Source organism: Chelonus insularis, unplaced genomic scaffold (assembly GCF_013357705.1).
Source record: "Chelonus insularis isolate UGA/USDA-ARS -01 unplaced genomic scaffold, ASM1335770v1 contig_568_pilon, whole genome shotgun sequence".
Taxonomy (NCBI): domain Eukaryota; kingdom Metazoa; phylum Arthropoda; class Insecta; order Hymenoptera; family Braconidae; genus Chelonus; species Chelonus insularis.
The window spans coordinates 564233-578827 of record NW_023276647.1 but is presented as its reverse complement, the minus strand read 5'-3'; the positions used below and the strand labels follow the sequence as shown (position 1 = coordinate 578827).

At 26.7% G+C, this 14595-nt stretch overlaps 1 protein-coding gene across 6 annotated transcripts; it reads right to left on the bottom strand.

The window, feature by feature from the left end:
* Positions 1–645: 645 nt before the first annotated feature.
* Positions 646–14440, bottom strand: lap (like-AP180). Of its 6 annotated transcripts, none has more exons than XM_035088703.1 (17): positions 13822–14440; positions 11471–11613; positions 10677–10752; positions 10343–10357; positions 9381–9483; positions 8517–8725; positions 8325–8431; positions 8107–8243; positions 7297–7459; positions 7087–7194; positions 6886–7012; positions 6594–6680; positions 5209–5889; positions 3120–3237; positions 2629–2740; positions 2250–2315; positions 646–1505 (listed from the first exon to the last, which is right to left on the bottom strand). In XM_035088703.1, exons 1-17 carry the CDS (start codon positions 13949–13951, stop codon positions 1284–1286), a joined length of 2604 nt encoding a protein of 867 aa, XP_034944594.1. In that variant the 5' UTR covers positions 13952–14440; the 3' UTR covers positions 646–1283. The 6 variants fall into 6 exon arrangements, with proteins under 6 accessions (XP_034944594.1, XP_034944593.1, XP_034944597.1 ...); XM_035088702.1 differs by having other exon boundaries at positions 7297–7465; positions 13822–14438; XM_035088706.1 differs by having other exon boundaries at positions 5797–5889; positions 7297–7465; positions 13822–14435.
* Between the last annotated feature and the right edge of the window lie 155 nt (positions 14441–14595).

Genomic DNA, 14595 nt, shown 5'->3' with positions numbered 1-14595 from the left:
TATATTAACTATTAATAAAATCTGTTGACATGCTGCGCAGATTTTGTTCAAATCTGGATAATTTGTTATTACAAACTATCAATTTTAATTACAATTTTTACTAGGGCTTTAATATCTACCAAGTATAGTTTTTTTTTTAATATCTATAAACAGTATATCTCTGCTATCGCAAAATCTGTTTATAACATTGAATATTCAACACTACGTTTGTTATGTTGAAAAAATAGATTTTTCATCAATCCTAGTAAAAATCATATTTCTACATTGAGTATTTTATTGTGATTTACATCATTATATGTCGTTACACATGATAAGGAAACTTTGGAAGTCGATACTTCTTATTCATACCAATGATAATTGCAATATATTTCAATTTTTAACGCACTTTAGTTTATAGTTTATTCTATGAATACATAAGATCCTATCAAAAACAGAAAATACAATATTCATAGTCACACATGATTTAAAATAATATTAACTATGGAATGAATTGTGAAATGAAACTGGTGAAACATAAATCGGTAATGGAACAATTAACCATTCATTATATATGAAAATAGTCAGTATTTATGAGAAAAATATTTGCTGAATGTATTTTTTATAGACGAAATAAATTGCAATAAGATCTTATTTAAATTACCAACATATAATAAACCATAATTTATTTTTTTAAATATATTTTGAAATAATGATAATTAAAATTTATTTATATATGATGAATTACAGATTCAACAAAACTCTTTATACACTTTTATTAGATGACTCTAAGCACAGGCCGACTTTCTATACATCTAGTTCACAATTAATTTTTTTTTTTTGCTTTTATTTATTCGATAAAATGAGTGAACAATGGAAATTTTTGTAATAAAAAAAATTCCTAAATGAATGTGAATAAAAAAGTCATGTATTATGTAAAAACATACATAAAACCTAAAAAAGAAATTAACATTATTGTAAACTTCAGTTTTAGGTTTTTTGTAACATAAAATATATAAAACTTAAGAAAATATTTTCAGTGTATATATGGCTTTTTTTTTTAAATTTTAATTTTCAAATTCACTGTAATTGCACGATAACGACTAACTTAATAAGAAACTAAATTAAAAAAATGACATACAATATTTACAAGAATAATTTGATCCTATCCAAATTAAATTTGAATGCTCTACGAAGATGAATCGGTTCATGTATAGATAATTATAACATCAACACTTATAGATTATGTCTACGTCTCTTTTCTAATTTTTTTATATTTCTACATAAATTGTATAGAAATGTGCTGTTTACAAAGCACCGAATGGATCAAGTTGTATAGTTTGTGATCCATCTGTGGGTTGAGATTGAGATTGGTTGATATTTGAATTTATCGCTGGCCCACTTAAAATTGGTGGAGCACCAGAGGTAACCATTACGTTGGAACTAACTATTGGAGTTGCAGACATTCCACCTATCACTGGTCTTATGTTTTGTAATCCAGGAATTGCTACTGGAATATTGGGCATTCCCTGAAAATGAAAACAAAACAAATGTTAATCAATTAGTCGTTTATCAAAATAGCAATTATGGTCAATTGGAGTCCAATCTATCAATAGTAATTATGATTTTTTTAGTCGTAGGTTTTATACTTCAAAATTACTAATTCATGTTTAAATTGACAGAATTTCAATTGAGGAATTTTAGATAATTCAAAAATCAAGAAAAATAAAATTCTCATTGGTTTCACACAAAACAAATAGGATAATTATGAAAATCTAAACCAATAAGAAATAAATTTAAAATGACAAAAAAAAAGATCTGCTGATGAAATTATTGAAATTAAAATAGTTAATCAATGAAGTTAAAAAAATTTTATAAACAGCAAAAAAAAATTATTATAGATAGATATGTTTGTCAAAAATTCAAAGTTTAAATTTGAAAAAAGCCAGCATTAAAAAAAATCCATTGTACACCATTTAACTTGAAATATCCAATTATTTACATGCAAAAGCATACAAAATTAGTTGAAATTAGTTGTAAAATTCCCTTTTACATTTCACTTATAATTACTAAGATATAAAAAATATTTAAATATTCTAATATATATAAAAATCATGCATTTAATGTTCCCAACAGCTAGGCGGAATATAAAATTGTCCACAAGTTTTTTTTTAATCCTTACTGTTTCTTATTAAGGATTGTTTTTTAATTTCAAAAGTTACGTAATTACAATGGGATAAAAATTCTTTAAAACTCAAATTCCATATACTTACCATTGGTGCAGTTTGAGTAGGATACCCGAACATTGTAGTTACAGGAACTTGAGTCATCCCATGGCCCTGAAACATTCAGGATCATGCCAAATGCAATGCATGCAAAAGTTTGAAATAAAATTACATTGAACTCATTTTGAAATTAAAATCAGCATGACTGTAATTTTATTACTATCAAAATGATGGTTTTCTATGTTTATAAAAGAGTGATCCTTCATTGTTTCCATAAAATTGCACAAAAAAATATGCTTTTTAGCTAATTGCTTATGAAATATACTTTATAAATGAGTGCTCAATATTAATATCAACTAGAATCGGTCACATTGGTAAAACTACTTTGATTAATATTTATGTTGTCTTTCAATTCCTGATGTCTTACCATGGGTCTATATCCCACACCAGTGGTTGCTGCCATTGGTTGTGGTGTCCATCCTGTAGAACCACTCATGTTCGGCCTTGATAGATTTTTTGGTGAATTCCATTGAATGTTCCTACAAGTTTGTAAATAACAAAAAATTAAAAATCAATCATCGTCATTACGTTATATGTAATAAAATCTAGCATATTTCTTCATTTTTAGCAAAAAAGAAGTTCATCAAGTCTAATAATCAAGGCTATTTCTTATCTTAATTTCTAATCAATATCGGGAAGTTCTATATTTCTAAATAGGGCATAGTTATATATCCTGACTTAAAAGACACGTAGTGATACTGGCCAATTATAACAATTTCCTTTTCATTAGTATCAACCTAAATTGCTAGATAGAGTGATGAAGTTAACTATGTTTCCATGCTAACATTTTCAAGATTCATGGTAAGAGTTCTTATCACATCTTGTATATATAGATCCAATATTTCATAATTTACTTACTTCACTTGCTGCTGTGAACTTTTGTTGATGCTGAGGTTTTGGGCAAGACTTGCTAAACTACTATCTAAATCTCCTGTGAGTACTTTATCAGTTGAAGATGTAGTTGACTGTCCAGTAGCTGAAATATATATGTATAATTATATTAATTTGTACCGATATTTATCTAATCAGATTAATATATATAGCATACTATTCTGAAAAGATTTAATAATAACAATTACTTTCTATAAGATCAATTATTTTTACACGCTTATAATTGCTTACGTTAAAACAAATAAGTACGGTTAAAATTTAATCAAAATAACGTACTAGATGTTAGGTAATTACAAGTGATAAAACAGAGATAGCTTCATATAATATTTTATGTATTGTAGTCCATAAAGAAGCTAGCTTTTAATTTTATAATTAATTAAAAAATCGAATTAATAAGATAAGAATCAACAATTATTATACGAATATTAATTCTTAATATAATTTGTAACTAATTTTTATATTTAATTATTATTGATGATATTTTTATTATCATCATATTATGTTCCTGAAGTGTATCTGTTCTATCAACTTTATCACATAAGTTTTATAATTTCTACGCGCAAAAAAATACAACACAACATACTACAAAATATAATTTAAAAAAATTTTTTTTTACAATTTAATTCATTTTGTATATTTTTATTTCTTAAAGCTAATTAACTCTGAAAGGTTTGGTATATTCTGTGCTCTTTGACTTACGAAAAGGTATCAATTGGTCTATGAAAGCATATATCACGAAAAGATTTGATTCGCTATTATGATACATAGGATCGGAAAAGTAGATACAGTAAATGAAGAAATTAAACCATAGGCAAGTTGGATTGTCCAGACCTTATAATAAAGATTTTTAATTGTAGAAATATTGATGTTGGTTGAAACTGGTTTTATTAATGGTCTGAAGTGGCAATGAATGAAGATGAAATCTTGTTTTCCACTTATGTGATTAACAACTTTTTATCTCCTTCCCCTCATATGATGGTCGATGCTAAAAGAAATGCAACACAAGTCTTCTGGTTTTGCACATCTGGTAATAATTTAGAAATAGACTTTGGTTCTGTCTTGGATACCATTAAAGATCTGGAGCTTGATAATTATCATCCATGTTAGTTATGTTATGGTAAAGCTTCAATCCAAACCGAATTCTTAGTTCTAAAATTGTAAATTACAGCTGAATTGGATTCCTTGAAAGAAGTTAATGTAATGATAGTAATCATTTCTCATCCATCTGTAGATCATATCGTTTTTCTTGGAAAAACCAAAACGCCGGAAGTAGGATCCAAACATAATTGAATAAATTTCAAATAAGCATTTCTTCGTTATTATATCTTGATGCTATCTCTTTCCATCTGTTGTATTGAAAATGGTAGGTCAAATTTCCCACTGTGATGGGTAGTTAGCTTTCGATTATAATATTTTATTTTCGAAGGCCTTCTGACAAGATGATATGGCTAATAGTTGGCCACCACACCACAATCGTATTGAAAAATTCAAATTGTAGATTGCGTTTAATATTCTTAGAAAATAGTACTTGCTTCTTAGACCTGACAGTTGATGTAGAAAGTGTTTGATTGAAAATAATTATCAAGTAATATCAATCACTTTAATATCAAAGATAATGTAGTCTCATAATGGGTACCACTCTCTCTCCGAGTCAGAAGAGTTTAGAATAAAATAATTAATATGCTGTAATATCTATAGATCAAATTTTTTTTTCATCTTAGACGTCTTAAAAATGTCTTGAATTTAGAAGTAAAAATCTTCAGTTTGGGATATTAATTAAATTTGGCAATATGAATATATATATATACACATAAAGGTATATATATACATAGTTTTGTTTTCAAAATGATAAATACGTAAAACTACAGCAAAACCCATGCAAATCAATCAAAAAAGATATGGCACTGATAGTATTTAAGTATTATTTATACTAATAATAAAAACAATATTCTCGATCTAATCTAAATTGGAAATAAACCTCAATTATCCAATAGATATATTGAGTAAAATTTAACAGTGACACATCTTTTTCGGTTTTTCATTCATATCCTATCACCTGCTAGAGGTTGTTTGGCTGGAGAACCATATCCCAAAGGAACTTGAGATTGAGGAGCGTAATCGAGACCAATACTTGTACTCATTTGTGATTGATTGAGACCTATTTGTGGTCCTAAATTCACTTCAGATTTCGTAAAACCTTGTTGTATAGGAACTTGCTGAGTTGATTGATTAAAAGAAGACTGTTGTGTTGATGGAACTGAACGAGATGGCGACCCTCCTAAAGCCATCCGAATACTATTATTCAAATCGTCGAATGCACTTGTAGCAGAAGGCTTAGTTGGAGGTGTGCTTTCAGTAGTAGGTAAAATTGTACCCAATGTATCATTCATGTTTGCTGAAGGTGGTGGAGGTCTAGGTGGTGGTGTGGCGGTAGATTTGCTGAAAGCATTGTCAATACTTTGTCGTTTATCTGAAACGACATTTGTCTGACCAGATACTAAATTTCTGTCAATATCTTCAAGGGTTGTCAACATCGTCGTATCGCTCCGAAAATAATCTACTTGACTACTTGAACTCAACAAGTCATTAGGTTGTTGAGCCGCGTTACCGGTTATTATCGCCCCATTATTTTGTTCAAATGTACCATAGGCTGTGCCACTCTCTGCTTGAGATGATGAAACCGAAAAATCTTCAATGAAAGGATTAGGAATCGATCCTGCTATTCCTTGAGAAGCAGCTTGTACAAAAAATTATCATAGATATATATAATGTCTTTTAAAAGTTAGTTCAAAATAAAATTATAAATATAACTTTTTTAATAATACACTCGTGTTTTCGATTAATATCATTCGAAGTGAAACATAATTTATTAAAATACCAACATGATATAATTTTTCAACAAATTCTAATTAATTGAAAATCACAAGTATATTTTTGAACTAACCAATTAAGATCACTTTGTTAGAATATTAGAATTATTATATAAACATTTCAAATATGAAGATTAATTATAAATCTAGCAATGAAGAATTGTTCTGTGAATTTTCTAATTTAATTCAAAGTCAAATATGATTGATAAGTGAAAACTATGAATAAAATGTAAATAATAAAAATTCTTGTTTATTTATTAACGGTGTTTTATTGATTTTTCAATTCCGTAAATAGTAAACCTTTTATAGGTTGTATTTTTTTTAGAATTTCCCTCGTTACAAACAAATATTTCTTTTTCATTATATTTAGGTAAGAAAAATATATAGATATGTATGATTTGAACCAATCAATAATAACAATTAACTATAGTTTTCAGGTGTTAGTTAAAAATACTGATATAGATAAATCGAAATGCTTCACAAAACAACCTTTGTTATATTTATTTGTAGAATATTTAATGATATAAATCCTATGACGTATAACTATCTTATTATATATTTATATACTTACTTGTTTGTTGATCTTGATTTTCAAATGCTGATGAAAAATTATTATCTGTAACGAAGTTGTTTGCTGAAGTCAGCGGAGCCACAAGACCTTAAACAAAAAGATGAAAGTATAAATTTTCACGTAAAGTAATTAACATGCTACTTATATCAGATTAAATTAAAAGACTTAGTAATTGCCTAGAAAGCTATTTCCATCCGTTCTTTAAGGGCGTTTATATAGGGATCCATCTCACCTTTGCAAGTAATCACTTTCGAGACAATTATCAAAGGCTTAATTAAATTAATCAACATACCATTGCCATTAGTGATCCAAACATTTGAGGTAGCAGGAGGTTGAACAGCAGCCGGTTGGGGTGCTCCAAACATGTCAGCAAATGGATTTCCACTAAGTTGTAATAAATCATCAGATGATTTTTGAGTCTGTAACATAATTATCCAATTTAAGATTCAAAATAAATTACATGTTGTGATATTAAATTGTATGTAATTTTTACCTGACTATCTGTCGATGGTGGAGCAAATAAGTCCATACTTCCACTTCCAGTTGGGGAACTAAGAAATGGATTTGTACCTGGCCCTCCAGACGGTGACTGAACTTTAGCCTAAAATTGATAATAAAATTTATATGTAAAAGAAAATTATATGATAACTGAAAGTAGATACAATTATGTAGGAAAACAAAAGATAAAATTATTTTTTGATACCTTGTATTGATTCATAGCTGCTTCTTCTTCAGCGAGAGCTTGTTGTCTCAAAGCTTCATCGATATGTCCATTGCCCGTATTATCAAGACGATTATTGTTAGCTGCCGTCCCGAAAGCTGTACTAGTAGAGGATAGTGCAGAAACCCCTGATTTTACATTTGTTCTATTGCTTCTCAGATGAGATTGTTATTCATGGAGTGTAATGGAGAAAGATAGAATGTTACAGACATCAATTCCATTTTGAAGTGCATAAAAAAGTAATAAAAGCATGTTACGAATAGTAAATGGAAGAAGTGGTAATATAATAAACTAAATCAATGCTATTATAATTTATACGAAGACAATTAATAAAATGATTTATATATATATATAAGATCAATATACTATTTTGATTTTTGTGATCATTTAAGTTATTCAAAAGCGTTTCATCTAAGAGAAGCTAAAGCCATAAATGAATTTTTAGTAGATATTATAAAATTTCGGATCATGTGATATTATGACTTATATTTGAACTTGACTACTAGATCTTTGTCGATTGATAAATAAGCATCTTTAAAGTATGACGTTGAAGTAATGATGAAATATTGCTTTGAAAATTTTGATACTCAGAGTACATTTATTAATAGTACTGAAATTTGTTTATATGTTGAATGTTCAAAAATAGCTCGAGTTGATTATAATTAAATATCACAATAATATATATGATCATTTATAATGTTATGACGATCTAGACATGATAATTCTTTCTGTGACTTAATAAAAACAAATAAATGGATAAAAATTTTTTGAAAGTTAAAACAATAATCATACCTTGCTGATTGAACTGGCGTATTTACAGTCGATGTCTTTTTTCCTTCCAATGATGCTAAATGTTGTTCTAAAGCATCAAGAAGACTGCTTGGAGCTTTGGTCAGATCAGGAATATCTCCTTTATCAATTCCAACATTCTACATAAACAATATAATTTTTTTTTTTACTTTTATTAAATCTTTTTAAAAAAAAATTGTATACTTTAGAATATTTTTTACCTCTGCAACTTTCAAAAATTCTGCTACTCGATCCATTCGTATTAAAAATTTTTTATACAAATCTAGTGCATCTCGACATTGTTTTTTATTCATGTCAAAATATTTTTCTGTAAAGAATTAATTAATTAAATATTGCTTTAGTTTTAATGAACAATAAAAAAGTAAGATGATTTAAATTTATGAGCAACTTACCTAGCAAGTTAATAATTCCATCATTATAACCAGCAAAAAGACGTATTAAATCTCGAAATAAAAGCATAAAAGCCATGCTTATTACTCCATTGGTAAGATCATTTGCGGTACAGTCAAATTCCAAAAGAGCGTCAAGTTGAGTTTGCAAAGCAGGAAGCGTTTTTAACAATTTCTCTGCATTCATGGTGCGTAAGGTACTGTCTTCTTTCCTGAAATTGATAAAAATATATTACAAGGTTGCCCATAAATACTATCTTATGTGATTATAAATAAAATGAAATTGTGATCGTCTTCACTATAAAAATATAGCAAATGTAGCAATAAAAGTTTCTATCTAAAATAATTTTGTCAGAAACAGACGGTACATAAATGTTTACTAGACAAGAATAAAAATTGAATTCTTTAAAAAATAAGAGAAAAATTTTAATATTAAACTAGTGAAAAAAATTTCTAAAAATTCTCATGAGAGCTAGAAGAAATTTCAAAACAAAATACCAACATTTTATTAATATTTGAATATTTTTGGAGCAATCATTCTATCATTTGGAGTAGCGATATCCTTTTTACTACACATACCAACGAATAATTGATCAAGATAAATATTTAAATATTTCAGATATTTTTTCTTGCTTGAGTTTTTTATTACGTCAAATCCAGATTTTCTTTGTAATTTCTTATCTACTTATAGATATATAAAAATATTGATATAGAATATAGAAAACATCTATCAACGTAAAAACCCTCTGCACTAAACATTTAGAATCTATTTTTCATCCTGTTAATTTATCATTTCGTAATGAAATAAGTTTATAAGCATTATTTCTCCCTTCGAAAAAAAAGTTATAAATTACATTTGATACGAACCCTCTCTTCACTTTACAGAAATCAAATGCCACACTGCGGTATGACATTGCTTTTTCATTAAGATATTTAGCGTATCGTCGAATGAACGGTGACATATCATATCCTGTAGGAAAGAAAAATTTCAATTAGTATAAAAGTTAAGAGTAATTGTTATCATTTCAATTATGTCACTTTTTAAAAATTTTAAACAATACTACATAATTATCATTTTTAGCAAATTATAGGAATCAAATATCGAACACTTTATACTTGAATTTATCTAAAGTTAAACTAGCTTGTTAAGTTGCTACGTATTAGAATTTTTACTACCATCTAAGTAGTAAGCAACAATAATAGCCTAAACCCAATGAGATTACTTTTAAAGTCTTAAAGAGCTTTCGACAGAAACAATTTTTTATTTTTTAATTCTAAAAATATTCATTTTTATATCACAACTTTTGTTAAGACAACAATAGTTATTTTTCCTTGTCTAGTGATATTTTAGTAAAAGTTTTTTAATTATGACAATGCAGAATATTTTCAAAATATTAAAATTAACAACATTTGTTTGTTAAGTAAAAAGACATTTTTTAATTTAGTATTTTCTACACAAAGTTTTAAAGAAAAAAATAATGCAAAAAGTTTACAACTTCCTGGATGTACAAATTTAATCAGTGTTATATACTAATGAGTTTTAATGTAGTTAAAGTGAATTTATTAGAACATGTATGAAATTTTTAGCATGAATAAAATAACTATATAATTGTTTATTAATCAATGACTTTTATTGAATTACTATTTATCAATATCATTTACTGAACGATAAAGGTGAAACAGTAGAATTTGGTTTTCGATTAACATAGTTTTTTATAATTAACTAAAATTTCTTCTATATGTTAATTATATTCATGCTGAGTAATAAAAATCATGTAACAATAATTGATTAAACAATCAACGACCATGTAATACAGATATACACTTACCAACACGAGCCCCAGCTGTTAAAAGTCAAAAGTAAGATCATCCAGTTCAGCGTTTGGAAAGTAGAATAATAATATGAAAAAAGCATTCTTAGACCTTTTTGAAAATGTTAGAAAGTAGTAAAAAATCGAGAACATAAGAAAAAATAACAATTATTCTCAATGAGAAAAAGCTAGAATATTCAAAATGAAATTATTTTTAATAATTATGAAAATTAATAGTTATTTATGCCATGAAAATATGAAATATTATTTATGATAAAATGCTGTTTATTTGAGCTATTCTAGTTTGATTGGAAAAGAAATATATTTTAATAAAACATCATTACTGTCGTACCTTGAACTCCACTTTTATCCAAAAAATTACTAAGCTGGAAAGTGCTATTGCTCGATGCAAGATACTGTGTAAACCTCTGTAAAATAAATATGATAAATGAATATTAGATAAATTATAATATTATCTTTCTTATAATGTAAAGATTTCTATTATTAAAACGGATGTGACTCAAAATATGGACAAATCGCGGTTCGAACCTCTTTTTATTTTACAAGATTATATCTATCGTATATAAATCATTAAAATTAAAATATAACCCTAGGAATATAAATATAGGGTAGCTTATACATTAAAATATTAGAAAAAAATGTATATAAGCTGAAAATTTCTAAATAAAGTAGATTTTTCAAAGTAATTGGATGATTTTTTAAATATTAAAGACTTAACATACATCAGCAATACTTTTTTTGTTAGAAACAATATTTTGAATATTTATTTATTTACAAACAATAAAGGTCTATTTTAAAAGGGTAAGAGAATCAATCATTCAATATTCTTCCCAACTCACCAAAAAAAAATAAGTTCAGGTTTAGTTTGATTTATCCTATTTGGTTCAATGCAGATAAGACTATTTTATCCGACCCTTATCAGCAAAAAACGCCCCTTTTAACACGGATTGAATATATCTGCTAAATTCAATGCAATCTTGATTTATCGCATCAACTCAAATAGATTGAGACAATCGTATTTATTACATATTAGCAATAATGTTGAATTGAAAAATAAAAAATTTCTATTTAATAATTTTTCAAGACTTAATGAATAATTAATTTGATTAAAACATCGTAATTTACCTCGTTTCCATAACAGAGCAAATGATGTACTGTAATGAGTGCTTTGAAAACCACCGTCCAATTTGCATTTTGAGAACGTTCAACCAAAAGATTGGCCAATTGAGGTATGGATACATTTGGTTCATTCGTACAGTGAATCAGATCTGTAACAAATAAAAAAAAGATTATTTATAATGCACATGCACAAATGTGTTAGAAGAATATTGATCATCTAAAAATCTAGAATTAATATTAATAAAGGAAATCATTTTATTGAACCCTTTTTTTTTTAATCATGAAAAGTTTGGAATAGTTAAAAGATATATTTATTTCAATAAAAAAACTATTAATAATACAAGCTTTTTTTTGAGTTTATATACAAGTTTATTATTAATGTTTTAAAAATAAATACAGCTATTTTTTGACAATTCCAAAAAAATAAAAAAAAATAAAAATTAACAATTGAATCTATTTACTATTTGAATCATCTTTTCTTATTTGCTTATTTTTTATTTGTACTCCAAAAGAAACAAGAGGACTTTATAGAGAATGACTTTTATCTTTTATTATGGTTACCCCATAAAGAACAACTACCATATGAAGTACATTTTAAAAACCCTTCTAACAATCGTCATCAAATGCCATTCTTTCTCTTCCCTTTAAGGAGGAGAGCCTGAGAGAATACAATGACTAATAGAAAGGTATAAAACCGAAGTTTGACTATTATTACATCATTAATGATATGTGTTAGTATATTCATTTTCTTATTTGGAATATTATCATTGCTATTCTCATCACTTTCTTAATAAAATTTTCAATAATATCACTATTACTTAACACAACAAATATTAAATAATTTAGTAGTATGATTATGAGTTAATAATAATTAATAGATAATTTTATTTTGCACAAATAGCAGAAACAACTTGATTATAAGCGCAGATGTTAACATTAAAGTACAAATTTAACTTAACAATACAATAAATTGAAAAATATTCTAGATTAATTATTTTTGCTTGCAAGAAATATGAATGAGCATAAATATAAATATAATATAAATCATATAATAATTTTAATAATAAGATGTAATTAAGATTAAATATAAAAAATTCAACATTTGAAACAATAGCTACAACTTATGAGTTTTATCTTTTTTATAATATCATAACTCAACATTGTGAATAGTTTTCAAATTATGTTATCGCAATGATTAGAAAGAATGTTTCACTAGGATTCAAAAATAGAAAAAAAAATCTACACGCGATTATGATTACCACAAACATTGCAATTGTTGGTGGATTTAAGATTAAAAATAAATAGATATTCTAAACGTGACTGAAATAAAGTATTTTCATTGATTACGTCAGAAGAAAAATTTGAATAACATATAAATTTTGAATTATAAAATTAATATATTTCTGTTATTTGATCTATTAGATTAGAAATCAAATATTAAAATTACATCAAGCATGTAGACATCAATTAAATTCCTAATATCAGATAAAATTAAGAGTTGCGCAAGAGATGGTTGAATCAAGCGCAAAAAAATCAATAGTACTACGATATCCAACATGTTGAGGGCTTCTTAAATAATGTGGATGTTTATTGATATATTTGAAAATGAACACTCAAAGTTGACATTTTAAATGTCAAATACGTATTAAATCGATTGATTCTCAGATATGAAGAATTTTTCAAATAATTTCAACTGTTATGAACTGCAAAAATTATCTTGAATGATTACATTGATAAAGTAAATGTTTCATTAACATGATAGATTCACAACAGAATACTATGTGATGAATACAGGTGACAGGTGTTATTGGTGATGTATATCACGTTTTTTAGATTAGATAATTAAGTACTTATACTAAAAATCTTAAATACTATAATAAAAATTTAAAGCCGAACTATCTTCAAGATGTCATTCATGCCATTTTTTCCGGTAGTAAAAAATATAAGTGCCTCTCAAATTTAATATTACAATTATCTTTGCAAATAATAAACTAATACACTCTATTAATTCGAGTACTCAAATGTTAAAGTACATTATAATAATCAATAACCAATGACAATCTTAAAAAATCATTAAATTGAACAAGAATGATTGATTTAAAAGTAAACTCGTTTTTTCTGAACATAAAGCATCAAAAATGAAGCCTTTAAAAACATTTGTAACTGAATAAAATTAAAAATTGGTTTATTTAGTTTTATCTCTTGTAGAAATAAAATAATAAAATAATTCAAATTACGTCAAACTTTCCCATTACATAGCGTAACATACAGGAACTAGTTTCAGTAACTTATGGGTTGATTTAAGTATTCAAATCATCTCATATTGTATGTGATTATTGTAATTATACGGGACTTACAATCTAAATGCTTCTTCTTTGGACCTATCATTTCTTCCGTAGTAGCTTTACAAACAGCTTTTGCAAGACCCTGGCCTGCAATGCTGTGTCTGGCTGCGAGCAACCTATCATTAATTGTCTGTCCCGCCATGCTATTGTTCACAAATTTCGATACTATCACTTTTACAATCTTCAAATATAATTAAAATATAATGTCAAGATGCACCATCTATTTGTGAGTTCAGTTTAATTATTTGAAATGTCAATTGAGAGTAAGAAAAAAATTTTAAATCACGGGTTGTGAACTTTTCGTTATTGATATGATATTTTGGAGTAAAATAAATCAATAGTTTTGAATTAAAGAAGATTATTATATGTTAATTATACTAATTTATAATGCACTATCAATTATTTAACAACATTAATTTTTTGTGAAAACGTAATTCACTCACACACGTTAGTAACACAGCTATGCTCAGCTGGTCTAAAAACACCTTAGCATATAATAGAAGTGAATATTTTACATCTATGAAAATGGCTGTTGCCTGTACTTAATATTGAACTACAATTATTTGAATATCCAAAAAAGTAACTTCGGGTTACAGTATGATTGCTTGGAGTGCTATACAGGACACAAGTTTAACTACAGTGGAGGTGGCAAAAGAATACAACCACGCAAGATCCCCACTTTACACACATACTATAGCGTTGATTTTCTACCTATATATGTAGTCGAATACTGAAAGAGTAGAATTGGAGGTTATACAGGGAAATTATTTCGGCGCATGCGCACAG

Coding starts and splice junctions, on each gene's coding strand:
- lap (XM_035088702.1), bottom strand. CDS start 13,951: ATGGCGGGACAGACAATTAATGATAGGTTGCTCGCAGCCAGACACAGC. Junction 8,726..9,380: donor TTCTGTAAAGTGAAGAGAGG/GTTCGTATCAAA, acceptor TATCAATTTCAG/GAAAGAAGACAGTACCTTAC. Junction 7,195..7,296: donor CAGCTATGAATCAATACAAG/GTATCAAAAAAT, acceptor TATCAATTTTAG/GCTAAAGTTCAGTCACCGTC.